General features: G+C 29.2%; 2 protein-coding genes across 3 annotated transcripts; both read right to left on the bottom strand.

Annotated features, from left to right (window-relative positions):
• Positions 1-319: 319 nt before the first annotated feature.
• On the bottom strand, positions 320-2006 carry LOC114182422 (PTI1-like tyrosine-protein kinase At3g15890). The gene is made up of 4 exons (XM_028069291.2): positions 1743-2006; positions 1503-1647; positions 1111-1373; positions 320-1027 (listed from the first exon to the last, which is right to left on the bottom strand). The coding sequence occupies exons 1-4, from the start codon at positions 1796-1798 to the stop codon at positions 526-528; spliced, it is 966 nt and encodes a 321-aa protein (XP_027925092.1). The 5' UTR covers positions 1799-2006; the 3' UTR covers positions 320-525.
• A 7932-nt stretch (positions 2007-9938) lies between these two features.
• On the bottom strand, positions 9939-11491 carry LOC114182433 (transcription factor bHLH36-like). 2 transcript variants are annotated; one of them, XM_085672265.1, is made up of 4 exons: positions 11095-11491; positions 10638-10982; positions 10435-10547; positions 9939-10336 (listed from the first exon to the last, which is right to left on the bottom strand). In XM_085672265.1, exons 1-3 carry the CDS (start codon positions 11227-11229, stop codon positions 10458-10460), a joined length of 570 nt encoding a protein of 189 aa, XP_085528391.1. In that variant the 5' UTR covers positions 11230-11491; the 3' UTR covers positions 9939-10336; positions 10435-10457. The 2 variants fall into 2 exon arrangements, with proteins under 2 accessions (XP_085528391.1, XP_027925100.2); XM_028069299.2 differs by having other exon boundaries at positions 10466-10547; positions 11095-11224.
• Between the last annotated feature and the right edge of the window lie 5534 nt (positions 11492-17025).

Here is a 17025-nt window from a genome sequence, read left to right on the forward strand (position 1 = left end):
AAAATACACTCTAAAATTACATGGAATAATGATCTATAATAATCTTTCACAAATTTTCCAATATTATCTCTCTCTACCTCTTTTTCACCTAATAAATATTAAATACACATAAAACGTTCAAGAAGATTCGTTGTGAGAAAAATAAATACGAAGTTGAAACCCCTAAACAACATCAAAAAGGTCATATATAGAATTGCGAATATAGAGTTATAGCCCCCAACGGATTCTACACTACAAAACTACAAAACCTAGTCCTGTGATTTTACCACACCTACATCTATAGAGAAACATTAAAGTGTCACTCAAATACCTTCAATTTTCACAAATTTAATTAATGCAAATCTCATTTCTCAAACAGAAAGATGCATAATAAAATATCAGAATAAAAAAACAAAGAAATCATATCACTTTATACACATCATCACTTTGGTACTTTTCTTTCTTAACTATGACTGTTTCATATCAGTGTCATCATAGTAACAGTTTTTGTGATTTTCATCATCTCCATTTCTGTAATCTTTTTTCTTAAGTGCTCCCTACACCATTCTTGAGCCAATCCACCACCTCTTTCATGTTAGGCCTCTTATCTGCACTGTTATCAGTGCATCTGAGAGCTATTGTGATCACATTTTTCAACTGCTGCAAATCAAATTTCCCCTTCAATTTTGGATCTGCAATATTGCTGAAGAGACCTTTGTTCACAAATGGTGTGGCCCATTGAACAATGTCCCTTTTCACTCCTCCAGGAAATTTCTCAATGGGTTTCTTGGCACTCACAATCTCCAACAGTAAAATTCCAAAGCTGTAAACATCACAACTCTCAGAAACTTTTCCCCACATGGCATATTCTGGTGCCAAATATCCCAGTGTGCCTTTAACCTTTGTGGTCAAATGAGTCACTCCATCTGGTACAAGCTTTGCAAAACCAAAATCAGCAACCTTGGCTTGGAATTCAGAGTCCAGAAGAACATTACTCGCTTTTATATCTCTGTGTATGATGTGAGGAGTTGACTCATGGTGCAAATACCTTATCCACAAACATCAATTTGTGAATTCAGTGTGATTGCAGTTTAAAACCATGCAAGAAAAATATGCAGAAGCAAAACTTACAATAAACCTTCAGCAGCTCCAATTGCTATGCTCATTCTTCTTGTCCAATCTAATTGACATTCCTTTGCAAGTGGACCATGCAAATGTGTGAGCAAGCTATGATTTGGCATGTAATCATACACAATCAATCTTTCATCTCCACCTGCATGAAATCCCCTCAACCCCAACAAATTCTTATGCCTCACTCTTCCTAATACTTCCACTTCCACTGCAAACTCCATTTCTGCTTTAGCACTCATTGTCTTCAATCGCTTCACTGCAATCTGCACATTTTAAAATCTATTCAGATCCTCATATTTTATGCAGTATTATATATAGATCAGTGACATGCAACAGAAAAAATGCCATGCTTAAACTTTATATAGAATCAAAGAAAAGTTCAAATATTTTGCCTGAACGCCTTTACTTGTTCGACCAAAATAAACACTTCCAAATCCACCCTCTCCGATCTTATTATCTTGATGAAAATTGTTTGTGGCTCTGAGCAACTCCTTCAAGGTGTACGTTTCCCATGGATAATCCCTATGGTTCTTGTTCCTAGCAATAACAAAAAGAAAAAAAGAAACAGCTGAAAAACTAAAATTATGATAATTCACGCATGAAAATTAAGCAGATATAAATAAAAACCATACTGATATTTGCTTTGGCCTTCATCTGAGAGGAAACAGCAGTATTGCTTCAAGTTCATTGTTTGAAGGAAGAATCTTTAGAATCTTAGTTCAGTTTGACAGAAGAGAAAGTTGGAAGGGTTTGAAGGGGTTGAAGTTAAAAACAAAATGAAAGAAAGGCTCAACTCAAACCCTGCAAGAAAGAAGCATAAGAATGTGAACCGGCAAATGCAAAGAAGACAGAAGATGTTTATGGTATCGACAAGGGACTACCTTGGAAGTCAAGGACTCTTAAGGTTAATATAAACAAATTCTGTGTATATTTTATGCATTAAGTTCTGGCCTATGCCTTTGTCTTCTAGCCTTCGTTAAGCTTCCTTTTTCATTGGAATTGTCACACATTTTATATTACTTTTGGGATAAACAACTCAACACTAATTAATGTGAGCTTAATTATTACAACAATGTTACTTCTTGTATAGAAAAATTGATGGTCCTGTTAGAGCTTGATTTGGATAATTTTTCACCAATGGAAAGTGATGCTGTCACTGCCATCCCAACTTTTTATCAACGGCGCAAATTTGGCAATGGAAGAAGATTCCATGTTTGGTGTAAACTAAGAAGATTTTTAATTCTGTAAATTTTTTGGTTTCTTTCAGTGCGCAAAATGTCTCGATCAAGCACAGTATTAGCTCTTACCCTTTCACATTATGGAATTGAAAAAGATACTCTTAAAATGGAAGTTTAAACCTCTCACAAGATCAATTTCAAAACAAAGATTATTTTTACTTTTATATTGTAAATTATCAACACCCAATTTTTTTTTTTTTTGATAAAGGGCCTTTACGTGTTATTGTGGTGTTGAAATTCCAGAAAGGTCTCTTCAGAGTAATTTTCCGAGAAAGGTTAAAGTATACAAAAATCTACTCAGAATGATATGCACTTTTAATTATATATTATAATTTTGCCACCCCATATTAATATTTGAGAAAATAAGTGACGTGACAGACATTTTCCAATAACAAAGCCACCAACCAAAGTAATCATGATTATTAATAAAAGGAAGAAATATGGTATGAGAGATTTTGACACTCCTTTTCTGATACATGGATTCAAAGAACTCCGCCTGAACACAATAAATTTAATGACATTTAAACATATATTATCAAATGTTTTAAATAAAGAAAAGAAATATATTTTATCTCTCATGCCGTTGAATAAGTGTTAATTCTTGATTTGTAATTATAATTTATCATTTTAAGATACAACAATAAAATTATTTTGAATTTAAATATCATTGACAATTAATTATGGTTTTCATAAAAGAAAATATTGTGATGCGATTTTGTTTCTTGTATAATTCTCTCCCCTAACCATGTTAGACAAGTAATAAATTGGTAATAAACTTAATGTTATGAACTTTGTTTGTTGTATAAGTGTATTCTAAAACATTTTCTTTTTCATAGTTCAATTATTGGATATAGCATGTTGTTAGGAAAATCAATTGCTAAGGCAAAAAAACTTGCATGGTGCTCTTTCTCCAGGTTTGGTATTTTGATCTACAATATTAGAATTGTTTGATTCCTTTTCTTTCTCAACTATTTATAATTGTTCGTTCATGTTGTAGTGTAATAAATAAATCAGTTTATATGAGTGTGGTTACAATGTAATACAATAGATGTCAATTGTTGTTCGTGCTTGTATTACAAGTAGTTGGGAAATAGTAATAATTGTATTGAATCAAATACTTATAAGCAATTTTGTCTTTTTATATACTAATTGGAATTATTGTCTTGTGTGCAGAAATTCAAGATTCTTGCATCAATCCCTGACAAGTCCAGTAAGTATTTATGGATAGCTTGTGCAAAATATATTATACAAATGTATAATAATATTTAGTACATTTGTTTGTTGTAAGGATAACATCTTAGTACATTTACTTCATTAAGTATTCTGGCTTATTTTGATTTGATAAATATAATGTTTTGTTCTTGACTTGTTATTCGGTATTCTATGCAGGTTTAATAATTAGGAAAAAAAAATAATGTATTTAAAAAAAATCGCATACTTTATACTTTGGTTAAGACCAAAACTGAAGCATAAAGGAAGTATTTAGCCTTGGTTATGATTATAATCAAGGCCTAATACTATGTGTGATTAAATAAAATTGAAGTTTTAAGGGTTTTTGACATCAGTTATGACCAGAATCGAGGTCAAATTAATAAAATTTAATGGTATTTGATCTTAATTCTAGTCATAACCAAGACCAAATATTTTTTCTGATTTAAAATTTTATTTAATTTTAAAAGTATTAAGCTTTGGTCATAAGTAAAATTTAAACATAATGTCAAACTTTATCTTGATAGTCTAAGCCAAAAGTTTACTCTTTTTTTTTTTATTTAGTCGATATATACCTTGATCTTGAAATTGAAACTCAATGTCAAAGGTAACTGTGATTAAAACTCTTTCCATATTATTGATAACACGTAAACAAAATAGTAATATTTTTGGTTCAATTTTTTTATATAACATATAACACATGGCCAACTTATTAACCCATCCACATTATGAAAGTCCGAGACATGTTGAATATATGATTAATTGTGAAAACAGTGGCTTTCGGTTCCTACGAAAGCCAAAGTAAATTAGGGTCACAAGTAAAAGTCAACCACTGTCTAGAGAAGAGATACTCCTAATGAAAGGTTTATTTTATAACTTTAATTATCAAATTTAACATCTTTAAAAAATTGACCAATAATATTATATAGAGAGATAGATACCACAAAGCTTTATTAAAAATATAATTTGACATACATATGAAGTAATTATCCTTTAGTCGCTATCATTTTCGTCATTTTAGTCTTCTAAATTCATGTAATCCAAATTGGAATATTCTTTCTTCTACCCATTACAGTCCCTTCATCCGTTTATCTGATAGCTATAACAGTCACAAAATTTAGTTGCTCCAAATTCAATTTCCCCTTTATTATTGAAGACATGTTACAGGAAATCTAAGTGTAAGTGTAAGTCCTATATCGGTAACAATGAGAAAGTTGAATATCATATAAGGATCGATGCCCATAAATTCATTGTTTTAAGGTTTTTGATTAAGAGTGGTGTCAATCTTTTATGTGGATTTGACTCATACTCATTGGTGTTAAATCTCTCTGGTAAACCTCTCTCGAAAGATCCAACACATGTTAACCCTTTAAAGGGTACGTACCATTATCCCAATTGGTTTCTCGTCACCAAAAATCTACAAGAACAATATAAAAAAAAATGGATGCATGCTGACGTTGAAGACGTGCAAGGTGGAGTCCGTTTACCAATGGCAGAATCAACTATGAAGTTTTATAAATACAGAGAATGGGTTTCAATAAAGGGAAAGGCCAAGAGAAGAACTCACTATAAAAGAAATATTATGGCCTCTTCTCAAGTTAAATATGCAATAAGAACAAATGCTTTATAAGTCCAAATTTTATTAGCCCACATTTAGCACTTAGTTTTAAATTTAATTAAACTCTTTCACCTGCTTCAAGAAAGTTCATGTGAAAATTTGTTTTATTTGGTTAATGTGTGATTAGCTAATGCTTAGAGATGTCAAAATGGGTTGGAATCTGCAAGTCAACCCGACTCACTACAGGTTCGGATCAGGTTGGGTTGAAATTTTTTTACAAATTTCAATACGGGTTGATTTTTGATCCGGCTCACCCGGGTTGAATCCGTGGTGAGCCGGGTTGGCTCACCAATCTATAAATAAAGGGTCACACACGTATTTTTTTGTTAAGTTGGATTTTGTATTTGGGTCATGTTAGGTTGTTTTTTTTAGTCAACGCATAGATAATTTGTATTTTTATGATTTTGGTTTGTTGTATTAAAATATATTTAGATTATAATTAGAATTATAATCTAGTTTTGACTCAAACAAAATTGTATTTCTTTAATTAAGTGAGCCCGCGAGCCAACCTGTTTAATCCACCAACCCACGGTGGGTCGGGTCGGGTTGAAATTTTTTTGGCTCACTAATTAGTAAGCTGGATTAGGTTGATTCACTAAGTGATCAACCTGTGGTGGATCGAGTCAGATCAGGCCGAATCACCCGTTTTGACAACTCTACTAATATTTTTTAGTCTTTTAAGATGAAAAGAAAAAAGGAAAGTACAGAAAATTGTAATAAATATCAAATACGGGTGGTTTTGTAAATAATGGAACTGTTTTCGTTTTTTTTTTCTTTTAAAAGAATAGTTTAGTGTTATTTTAATTTTTATTTATTCTTAAAAGAACTTATGATTGTTTAAATATACAAAAAACGACATATTTTGCCGACTTTTTTTTAAATACAACCTATAATTTTACCTGATTTAACTGAATATAAGTTGGATTGAATCATGTTGCTTGCATCACTTCATTAATTTGATGGGTTATCTTCAGCGTTGTTGGGTCAATTTTACTTCTGCACTATTTGTTTATTGGTGTATGAACCAGAGCTATTTTCCTTGTAGTGCAGTATCTCTTGGAGGCCCAAACGAAAAGCTATATTTTGTCCAAAGATAATGGGAGCTATTAAGTCAACAAGCCCCCTTACTTAAAGCCCAATAATAATAATAATAATAATAATAATAATAATAATAATAATAATAATAATAATTTATATTCATATTCATATATAAAAATGTAATTTTTTATGTAGACAAATTTTATTTTCATTTTATCTTTTGTAATATAACTATCAATTAATTTTCTAAAAAATATAATTACTAACTTATTTTTTAGAAATAACCACTATTTTAAAATATTTTATATGAAACTGTCACGATTTTTTTTTATTTCTTTATTATGTTTATAGTTTAACAATCAATTATTGCGTTTTTCTCTTATATATTAACTTAATCAAGTCATATATATTATTAACTTATAATACAGTATATATTTAAAAAAAATGTAGATATAATGATACAAATGAGAGGAAAACTGGAAAACCTTGAGATTTTTATATTAACAATGTTAAAAATTTAGCAAGTAACACAATTATTTTGTAAAACAAATCTCATATAATATAAATTTTTTTTATCAGTGATCATTCTTCAAATAAATTGCTTTCTGATTGATTTAACCTTAACAGCTAAGAAATAGCTATGTCCTCTGGAAAAATAGTCAAAGTAATTGTCAATTACGTACACTCTTTCAATAGATTTTGGGATAAAAAATGCGTACTTTAATCCTTCTATATGAACAATTTGGCCACTAAAATCATGGTCAACCATTTTTAACCTACCATTCTTCACCAAAACATGGGAATCTTTACTGAGTCTTTTATTACATTACATCCACCATTCATATAACAGTTTTCACTCATTTGGTACTGTATTCAAGTCATAAAGCACATTGCTTTTGTATTTCCACCTTGCATGAACACCATCATATTAAAGAATATACATTATTTACGATATTTATCTCTATATAATACTAAAATTAGCTTTTAACTATGCTTATAAACTTTTATCAACTTTCATATATTAGGAATTCAAGTGTGAGTATAAGTCCTACATTGTTTAGAAATAAAAAAGTAGAGCACTATATAAGGATAAAGACCCATAAATTTATTGTCTTTAAGGTTTTGGGTTGAAAGTAGTGTCAATATTTTATGTAGTTGGACTTAAATCTCATTGATGTTTGTTCTTCCCAATGAAATTCCCTGGTTAAACCTAACGATATCTGCATATTTATATACATATATTAAAGTAATGAGGTTTCAAGAAGATTCGAGGTGATAGAAGTGTATTCTTTGGACTTTGTTTATTTTGGTATATATCCCCACCTACATCATATTTATGAACAGTTTCTCTTCCATGCTGTTGAATTAAACACAATGAATGAAGATCAATCCGAAGATCTACGTGGAGGTTGGAACAACATTGATCCTGGTCTAAGACACTGTTCCATTAATATGGTAGTGGACCTGTAGGGACTACCTACCTGCTTCTGATTCACTTTCACGATTTGTGGACCAGATTTATTTCACTATGTTTTCGCCATACCAGCAACACTGCACAACAAAATCTGATACGCCCATACTAATTAATAACACAATTATGTACTTTTGTATAAAACATGGAGAAAACTATAACTTTTGTCAGGCTTTTTTAATACAATGAATTGAAGGAGGATATCGAATACTGATTGAGTGAAGTTCATGCAAAATAATTTTACTTTTGGACCGCATGAAGGTAGTTCAATATTATGGAGGAAATTAGAAATTATAAAGACGTATAAGGTTGATTATGTTTGTGTGCTTTAGGTAGATTTTGGATCATACTTTATGACATGAGTCCATAATAATGCATTTAAAGCAGTGCAGCGAAGATTAGCTTAGTTGTCAAATCTTGGCTTATAATGATTCTGATTATAATTCCTGTGATTAATAAAATAATTGGATAATGCTGGGTTCATATCTGCTAAATATAGTTTGCTTTGATACCCGACCAAGTTTTTTGTCGCATAATGGACCAAGGATATACACGAATGAAATCACTTAAATGGAAATGGTTTTGAAACTAACTCTAAAAACAAATTATTATTCAACAGAGGGAATATCACAGAGGCACTATCTCTTACTTTTTTCTTCTGTGCTTTCATATTCTCTTCTGAGTTTGAGAAATAGTTAAACTTTAAATATAAATATATCTTAAAGAATATTAAATATTAGTTAGTTCTATTAGATTCAACTCTTCGATGTTTACAAACTTTGCCTGCTTCAAAGATCCTACAAATACTGGGTAAAAAAAAACCTAGCTATGTCATCAACATCTTGGTTGGACCATGGTTATAACTGTTAGTGAGGTGCAATAAAGAGAAAGTGAGGGACCAACATATTTATGGTTTAAATGATCATAAATAATGTACATCCATAGGTTCTCTAAGCAAAAAGTATATTTATTGCAGAAGGCTAGATTGGCCTATCTTCAATTACAATTTATTAGTTCAATTAAATGTCTATTATTTTGCAATTTGTGAGATGCATGAGTTTCTCAGAACAGTTTAAGTTTTGTTATATTTCAACAATATACTTTTCCTCTTGTTTTTCCTTACTAATTAAGTACTATGAAGTTACCTGCGTCCGTATTCTTAAAATATTATTAGTAAACTTCAATAATACATTAATTTAATTTACTATCTATATACTTTGAAAACAATTTTTCTTTTCAGTACTATGTATGGCCCTTTAGTACGTTGTGTTTTATGTACATTGATGACTTCTGCACTCAAGTCAAGGAATATTCTCATGATGCATCACTAATATTCTTGTGTCGATTGTCATTTGTAGAATTAAGGTATTTGTGTGTAGAAATATAAATGAAGCTATCAAATCCATCGGAAAAAAATAGTGTACAATCTGGATGCTCTCTTCTTTTCCGTTAAAGATCAAAGTGTTTTTTGTATGTCACCTGATAGAAAAAGATACTACGTAGAACAATATAATTGTTACAGAAGATGCTGCTGAGTAGAGAGAAACAAAATTTTGACATAAAATAAAGACTTTGCGCTGGATATGTAACAAAACTGAAACCAAATTTATATGTTGTCTAAACTATCACTCACAAATAGCTAATGTTGTTAGAAGTAGACATTAAACCTAACACACAACCGGCATGTAAGGTAAGGTTTGCATCCCACTTATATAATATGAAATTGTCTTATCTCTAGTCGATGTGGAACTTAAATCTCACCTTACAAGCCAGTTTTGTGGAGTTAAGTTAGGTTTAAAATCTACTTCTAACATGGTATTAGAGCTAGGTTAGAGCCTATTCTAGCGAATTTTTTTTCCACCTGCTATTGGGTTGTTAACGAACCAACTATTTCTAGACCCACGCACGAGATGTATATACCTCGGCGTGAGGAGGTATGTTAGAAGTCTCACATCGTTAGAGCCTATCCTAGCAAACTTTTGTTCCACCCGCTATCAGGCTGTTAACGGACCAACCATTACTAGACCCACGCATAAGATGTATATACCTCGGTATGAGGGAGTGTGTTGGAAGTCTCACATCGATTAAAGATAAAACAATTTCATAATATGTAAGTAGGGTGCAAACCTCCCCTTACAAGCTAATTTTGTGGAATTGAGTTAGATTTAAAGTCAAGTTCTAATAGATGCAGTTATTGTTGAAACTGCAGAGTCAAGATATGTTGAAGACATAGCATAGAAATAACACATAGAAATCCGACAAAAATCCAAATTCATTAAGTAATGCTACCGCATATTTAAAGAAAATGATTTGGCTACTAAAAAATGACAATTATAAGAGTTAAATGCAGAAACGTGCATACAAAACATAGAACATCATTATCAACTCTTTCCATATTTGATAACTTCCATGGAAAAAGAGATCAATGTATCTCCTGGTTTGGTGGTACATGACCTTCATGAAATTGAATAACTAGCTACACTTTGTACTGCACCAACAATTATGGCAGATAAAGTACAACTTAACAGGTCCACTACTGTACAAATCACTCAAGTTAATGGTATATGCAATAAGAAACATCCGAATAAATAATCTATTAATTTTTCCCAAGATATTAGCAATTTTCAGGTTCAGGCAAAGTCTCTTGCAAACCTGCAAATGGTTAAACGATTGTAACCATACTGCTATTATTTGAATATTCAGAAAACAAAACAAACAAAAAAACTTGTGTGAAGAACAAAAAACATTACCCTAGAATGTTGTGTAACTTCTGCTACTTACTTGAAGATGATGACAATGCCTCCACAAGCTTTATTTGCAGTTCAGAGTAATCAGTGTCAATCATATTAGAACAGTTGGGATCCTTCATATCAGTTTATACAAAACGAAACAATAATGATGAGTTTCAAAACTATTACCATAACGCTCAATGGAAAATAAATTGACATGGTACCTCTGATTGTATGGTGTGTATGAATCTACCATCTCTTCTGATGGAAGTAGTGTTGACCACGTTAAGTCCTTCTTTATGCAGAATGTCCAATAATCTTGACATGGGAAACACACTTTTCCTGAAGCTATGACTGCAAATAATCTCAAGGCCACCAGGGAAAGGATGAACAAGAACCAAAGGTGGAAGATGAGTTGCACAAGAGCTTTCATTCTCAGGAACAATGCTACTCAAATTAGACACCTTCAACAACGCATCCCTCTTTTCTTGCAATTGCTTTACCTTATCTTGAAGGTGGTTGATGTAATTCATAGCTTCATGAACATGATCTGAGGTTGAACGTTTTCCCTAGTAGTGTGTTTCAAATTTCAATTACTCTTAAATCACAACCAGAAAGAAAATTAAAGAAACAAACAGTTTCAAAGACAAGTGGTTTTGTTTGTCCGAGGAAGATGCTTACCTTAACATATTCTAAAGGCAGAAGCGATCTGAGGTTGTTGCAGAGTTTCCCCATCTCTTGCCTTCTTTGTCTTTCAGTTTCCTTATGCATCCACTTCTTGTCTTCATCCATTGCAAGCTTAATCTTCTTTCTCATTTGACGACATGTATCAATGTTGCATCAGAGGACCATACAAGATCCGATGATGTTGATACACGGTTAAGTAAGGTGGAGAGAGAATAACGAGGAAATTGAAACTGAAAAGACGAAACTATTGATGAGTTGGAGTGGAGAGGTTCATGATTGTGTATGGTAGCTTTTTGTTGGTGTGGCGAAGATACCAAAACAAGAAAATCAAGTGTAGTTGGTTGTTAGGGTTTGAGACTACTTTCCATTTTCCTGATATGCTAGGATTCTGAAATCCTTCACACATAAGATTAGAATCCATCCATATCAGTACTCCTTTTTCTTTTGTGGGACACAGTGTTTCTTCTCTTTTTGAATGTGAATAATCATCAACTATGTGTTATTTTACTTTCCTTATTTAAGATTGAAGGTACAATTTTTTTGGTAGGTAGGTTAACTTAAGCTTTAAAAAGAGGGATACATATTTTTTTTTTTGGTCAAAAAAGAGTAGTTGAAACTTGATACTATTATGAAGTTTTAAATCAGATTAACACATATTTATGTTAATATATATAACTTTTAACTATTTTCCCTTTTTCTCATTATAATATTATTATTATTGTGCTTCTGATTTACTGAAGTGACCAAAGCTCTTGATTTTTTTGTTATAGAACAGACAATGATGGGATCCATTTTACTGCTTACATAACAGGGAGCATTTAATTAGACATCTCTCAGAATATTAAATATGTTCACTATTTTTTTCCTATCACGTTATATTATATTGTGATTTTGATATTTGAAAAATTTTTTGTTAACAAACTTTGATAAAAAGTTTATCAAACATTTCTCTACTTTTTTCGAATCATAATAAATTATTTTTAAAAAAATATCGATTTAATTAATCTAATTGATGGGTGACATATAGATTTGTCAAAAAAAATCTTTTTCCTTATATTATTTATCGTGCATAGTTGACTGCTCATTAATATTTCAGGTTAAATCGTCAACTTATTGTTTAGTTATATATTCTTACAGAAAACCACAAAAGTCTTGGTTTTATCATAATTATGATCCTAGATTTTTTTGCAAAGACCAAAAAATTTAATAAGTAAGTATCAAATTTTCAGAAATCGTTGTAGTTCTAATTTTATAAGGGCAAGAAGAGAGTAATAACTTATAAAATAATGTTTGGTAGAAGTAGTTTTAAAAGAACTAAATTTGTTTGGATAAAAATAATAGTTTTATGAGAAAAGGAGTATACACGAAAGTAAAAGATAGAAAAGTTGTTGAAAAATAATACACAAAAAGTCAGATTTATAGAAACAACTTCTTTTTCAGATTTTCTTTTTTTTTTTTTTTTTTATAAATCTCAACTATTATGTTGGACAAGCATGCATGTCCCCAAAAATTTAAAGACTAATAGATTTTCAAACTAACAATTCTTTCACTTAACACATGTTGTTTTCTTCTTTTATCGGCAAATAATTAAATTAAATTAATAATAGAGCACTTGAAGGGTGTTTTAACCCATTTACAAAAAGATGAGAGAAAGATGTCAAAAAGATGAGAGAAAGATGCAATGCATCTTCAAAACCTTATAAAACAACGATAAAACTTTTATGTACAAAAGCTAAGACTTCCCTAGACATGGAGCATAAAATATATATCATAGGAACCTTCGAACAACATCTAAGCAACATTCTTGAAAAAAAAATAGAGTTTGAGTAGGCGTTAATAACATACTATGTTACCACAATAATCTGGCAGAACACATAGATGCTTATCAAGCTAAAAAGTTTATTTGGTGGGGAAAGAATATAGATATGACAAAACTCAATTTGCGGATGACCCATAATGAAACTTTTGATAAGCAAATTAAGGAGCAGAATATAAATATTATTAAATCATTTATAGATTAATGGTTAATTTTAGAAAACTAAGACTGGGGAAAAAAAGCAAATTTGACCTAGTTGGTGGAAGTAGTTGAATGGCTCAATTGTGTTGTGGAAGCAATATGTCTAGGAATTTTGATGAGTGCACATGCAAAATGTATATCATGATGGAGACCAAATGATGGAAACTTTAATCTAGATTGAATTCGTAAGACAATACACATGATTTGGTGGAACAATATAGTTTTCTTCAATGTTGTTATTCCATCATACCATTATTTGCCATCAGTGTACAGAACTCCAACAAAGACTTTGACCTTATGGAAGATAGAGAGTATATCCAACAAAGACATTGTTCTCCAACAAAGATTTAGACCTTATGGAAGATAGAGAATATATCCAACAAATATTCTTCAACAAGAACATTTAATAGTAAAAGGAAAATAAATTATGGAAGAATGCATGGATATCAACTATATAAAACATGAATTTATAGAAATAAAATTGTCTTTAAACAAGGTAAAGCATATGCAGAAGAAAATTTTACTTTGGCATGGATCACTACTAAAAAAACTTATATTTTCTGTCAATTTTGTTTTGAAAATTTTTTCGTAGGAAATACTTACAAATTTTGTTGAGCAAAAAATAATGCAAGAAATTACTACCAATTTTCTTGCAAAATATTTTGTATAAAATACTTTTTGCAACAAATTTTGTAGGAAATACTTGCAAATTTTATAATTTGGTAGGAAATAATTACTCACGAAGGAATTATCTACCAATTAAAATTCTTAAACAAAATAGTAGAAAAAAGTCTTTTCTTGCAAATTTTTTTATCAAATTTGTAAGAAAAATCCCATGTAATATGAGAATTTCTAGTAGTGGATATAGTAACATAAAATTTCAAATGTCAATTTTTAGCTACTTCAGGTGTGAATTATTAAGAAATAAATTTTAGTCTAATTCAATCTCACAAAATCAACTTATAATAAAATGAGGTTTGAAGTTATTTTATATATATATATATATATATATATATATATATATATATATATATATATTATAAAATTATCTTATTTTTAAACAATGTAAAACTTCGAAAAAAATAATCAGTTAATGACCTCTTTAAAACTTATTCGTGACTATATATAAATGATTATGAAGAAGAAAATTACATGTTATCTAGGAGTGTAGTAGGTTGCACCACCCACCACAAAATCATTTGTGTTCACCTATTTTGTATCTTGTAATTAACTTTGATTAAGAACATTTTTAAATTTAAATTATTTGAACATTTTAAATTGTATTTTTTTAATTAAACGTATTCTATAAAAATAATTTTGAAAATATTTCATTTTAGTCAATTTGTGTTGTTGATGCGTTTTCTTTAGTATTCAAAATTGACTTAATATATTTAAATTAAAATTCATGTTTGAATAAAATAATTGTAAAAAGTATAACTTTATTTGTTTGATTTGAACTATTTTATATTCCAAGATTCATTTCCAAGTACACATCTTCTTCTCTTGGATCAGTCTTGACGTTTCATGGTTAGAAATGATTAAAAGGTTTCAGATCCAAAATTTAACCATTTCTGTGTTGTGTGTGAACAGCTAGCTGAAAATGACTATATTATTTCTTATGCAAAACGTGGGTTTTCTTTCACTGTTACCTTAACGGCTGCATTTATATAATAAAAGATATATCTTATCAAACGCCATTGCTGTAAAGCATCTTTGGGTGAAAGAGACAAATATTACAGAGAATTATTGATACCAGGAACTCATAATCATTCATTTCCACTTCTTTTTTTTTTTTTACTGAATTCGTGTGTTTTGTGTGTACTAAACATTAATATTTTACAATTATGAGAATATCATTAGAGAACCATTTTCCAGTCACTAAAAGACAAACTCTTCAATGGACCCATTTTTGTCTTCATAAAATTTGGGAACTCAAATTAAAATTTACTTATAGTAAGCAACAAAGGACGTTGAACACTGTTAAAGGGGACACCAATAATTTCTCCCTTGCTTTTTAAAAGCCGCTTTTTTTAATCTATATATTCATAAATTTAAATTAATCTCTTTTTCTTTCTAATTTTTTATTTCAATTTAATTTTAAACTTTAATAAATTAAAATAATACATTTTTAATACATATTTATTTTCTACAATCTATTAAAATAAAATTCGAATTATAATTATAAAATTACACGCTCATATATACTTTTATCTTTCATTATACATAATTACTCATAAAATTAGATATACATACATAATATATATACATAATATATATATATATATATATATATATACGATTGAGTATTACTTATTATTACATGATTATTTTTATATTTTTCAATTTAGATCTTCTTATTAAATTTTGTCGTTAAATAGTTACTTTGCATCATTATCGATTATTTACCCGTATTTATATGTAAAAAAAAACTTAATTAAATTTTAAATTTCTCATAAATTTAAGTATTTTTAATTTTTTGTATTAAAAAAGTTTACTCTATGAAATATTAACATTTTTAGTACAAAATAAATTTATTATAAATCTTTATCTATTGTAAATTTTACTACTTTATAAAAAAAAAGATTATTCTTATAAGAGGCTTAACATTTAATTAAATCTAAATTGAATAAATAAAATGATAAATAATACACCAAAATTTTATCATAAGTAGGGTGCAAAACGGGTCAATCATTTTCATTTTGGCCCTCTTTACCTTTAGCTCACCAAACATGAGCAGAGCCAGACTCACCTGCAATCAAAATATAAGGCAGAAATGGTAACCCGTCCTACCACAATGTGAGCTAGTGTGCACATTTGGATTCTTTGTTGTGTTCTGTACTAGTTTTTTGCTGTATTTTTAAAATACATTTATGGATATTTATTTTGATGATTTAAAATATATTAAAAAGTTTTTTAAAGTATCAACATCACTATATTTTGAAGACACAGTTGAGGATAACACCAACTAACCAATAGATACCTAGTGTGCTGACCCACAAATTTTTTTTTTTTTTAATTTTAAATATAATATATATATATATATATATATATATATATAAAAGGTTAAATATGTTTTTTATTTCTTAACTTTCAATCAATATTAAAATTAGTCCATCTTTGAAGTTTGACCAATTTAGTCCCTCAACTTTAAAAATGTGTGAATTTAGTCCTTTTAATCCTAGATATTTAAGTTTAGTTGATGTTTCATACGTGGTTGAAGTTGAAACATTAAATAAACTTAACTAAATTTGGTTGTTTCATACGTGGTTCAAGTTGAAACGTTAAATAAATTTAACTAAATTTGGTTAAAATGACTAGATTCACACATGTCTAAAGTTCAGGGCTAAATTAGGCCAAAATTTCTTAGATTAACTATGTTCAATTTGGAGTGAAATTAAAGGGACCAAAAATATATTTAACCCAAATAAATAATAAAAAATATTTTTAATCATACAAATATTTTCTAAGCTTTAATGAATTAATTAATGATTTTAATTGGATAGATTAAATTAATTATTATATTTACATGTTAAATATTATAACTAATAATTGAAACTTAATTTGTAAGCGTTAATAATTTTAATTACAATATTATTACATATTTACATATTTTAAATTGCTTTTATTTTAATTGTTAAGTTAAAAGAAAATAAGCTAACAGACCGAGACAAATTGAACTAAAATAAGTTAACGGGTTGCAAATTTTAATCCAATCCTTTTTGTTTTGACCGAATAACGAGTTAGTCCTATGACCATGACTCATTTTGCCTCTTCTAATTATATAATTTTTTTCTTTCTCTCTCTTTATATATTAAAATTAAAGAACAATTTTTAAATATTAAAATTGGTCTTTTATTATTATTATTATTATTATTATTATTTACCTCACTTACAACCTTCCACTCATG

The sequence above is a fragment of the Vigna unguiculata genome, chromosome 4 (genome assembly GCF_037176805.1).
Source record: "Vigna unguiculata cultivar grain cowpea cultivar isolate G323 ecotype 2 chromosome 4, ASM3717680v1, whole genome shotgun sequence".
Classification (NCBI taxonomy): Eukaryota; Viridiplantae; Streptophyta; class Magnoliopsida; order Fabales; family Fabaceae; genus Vigna; species Vigna unguiculata.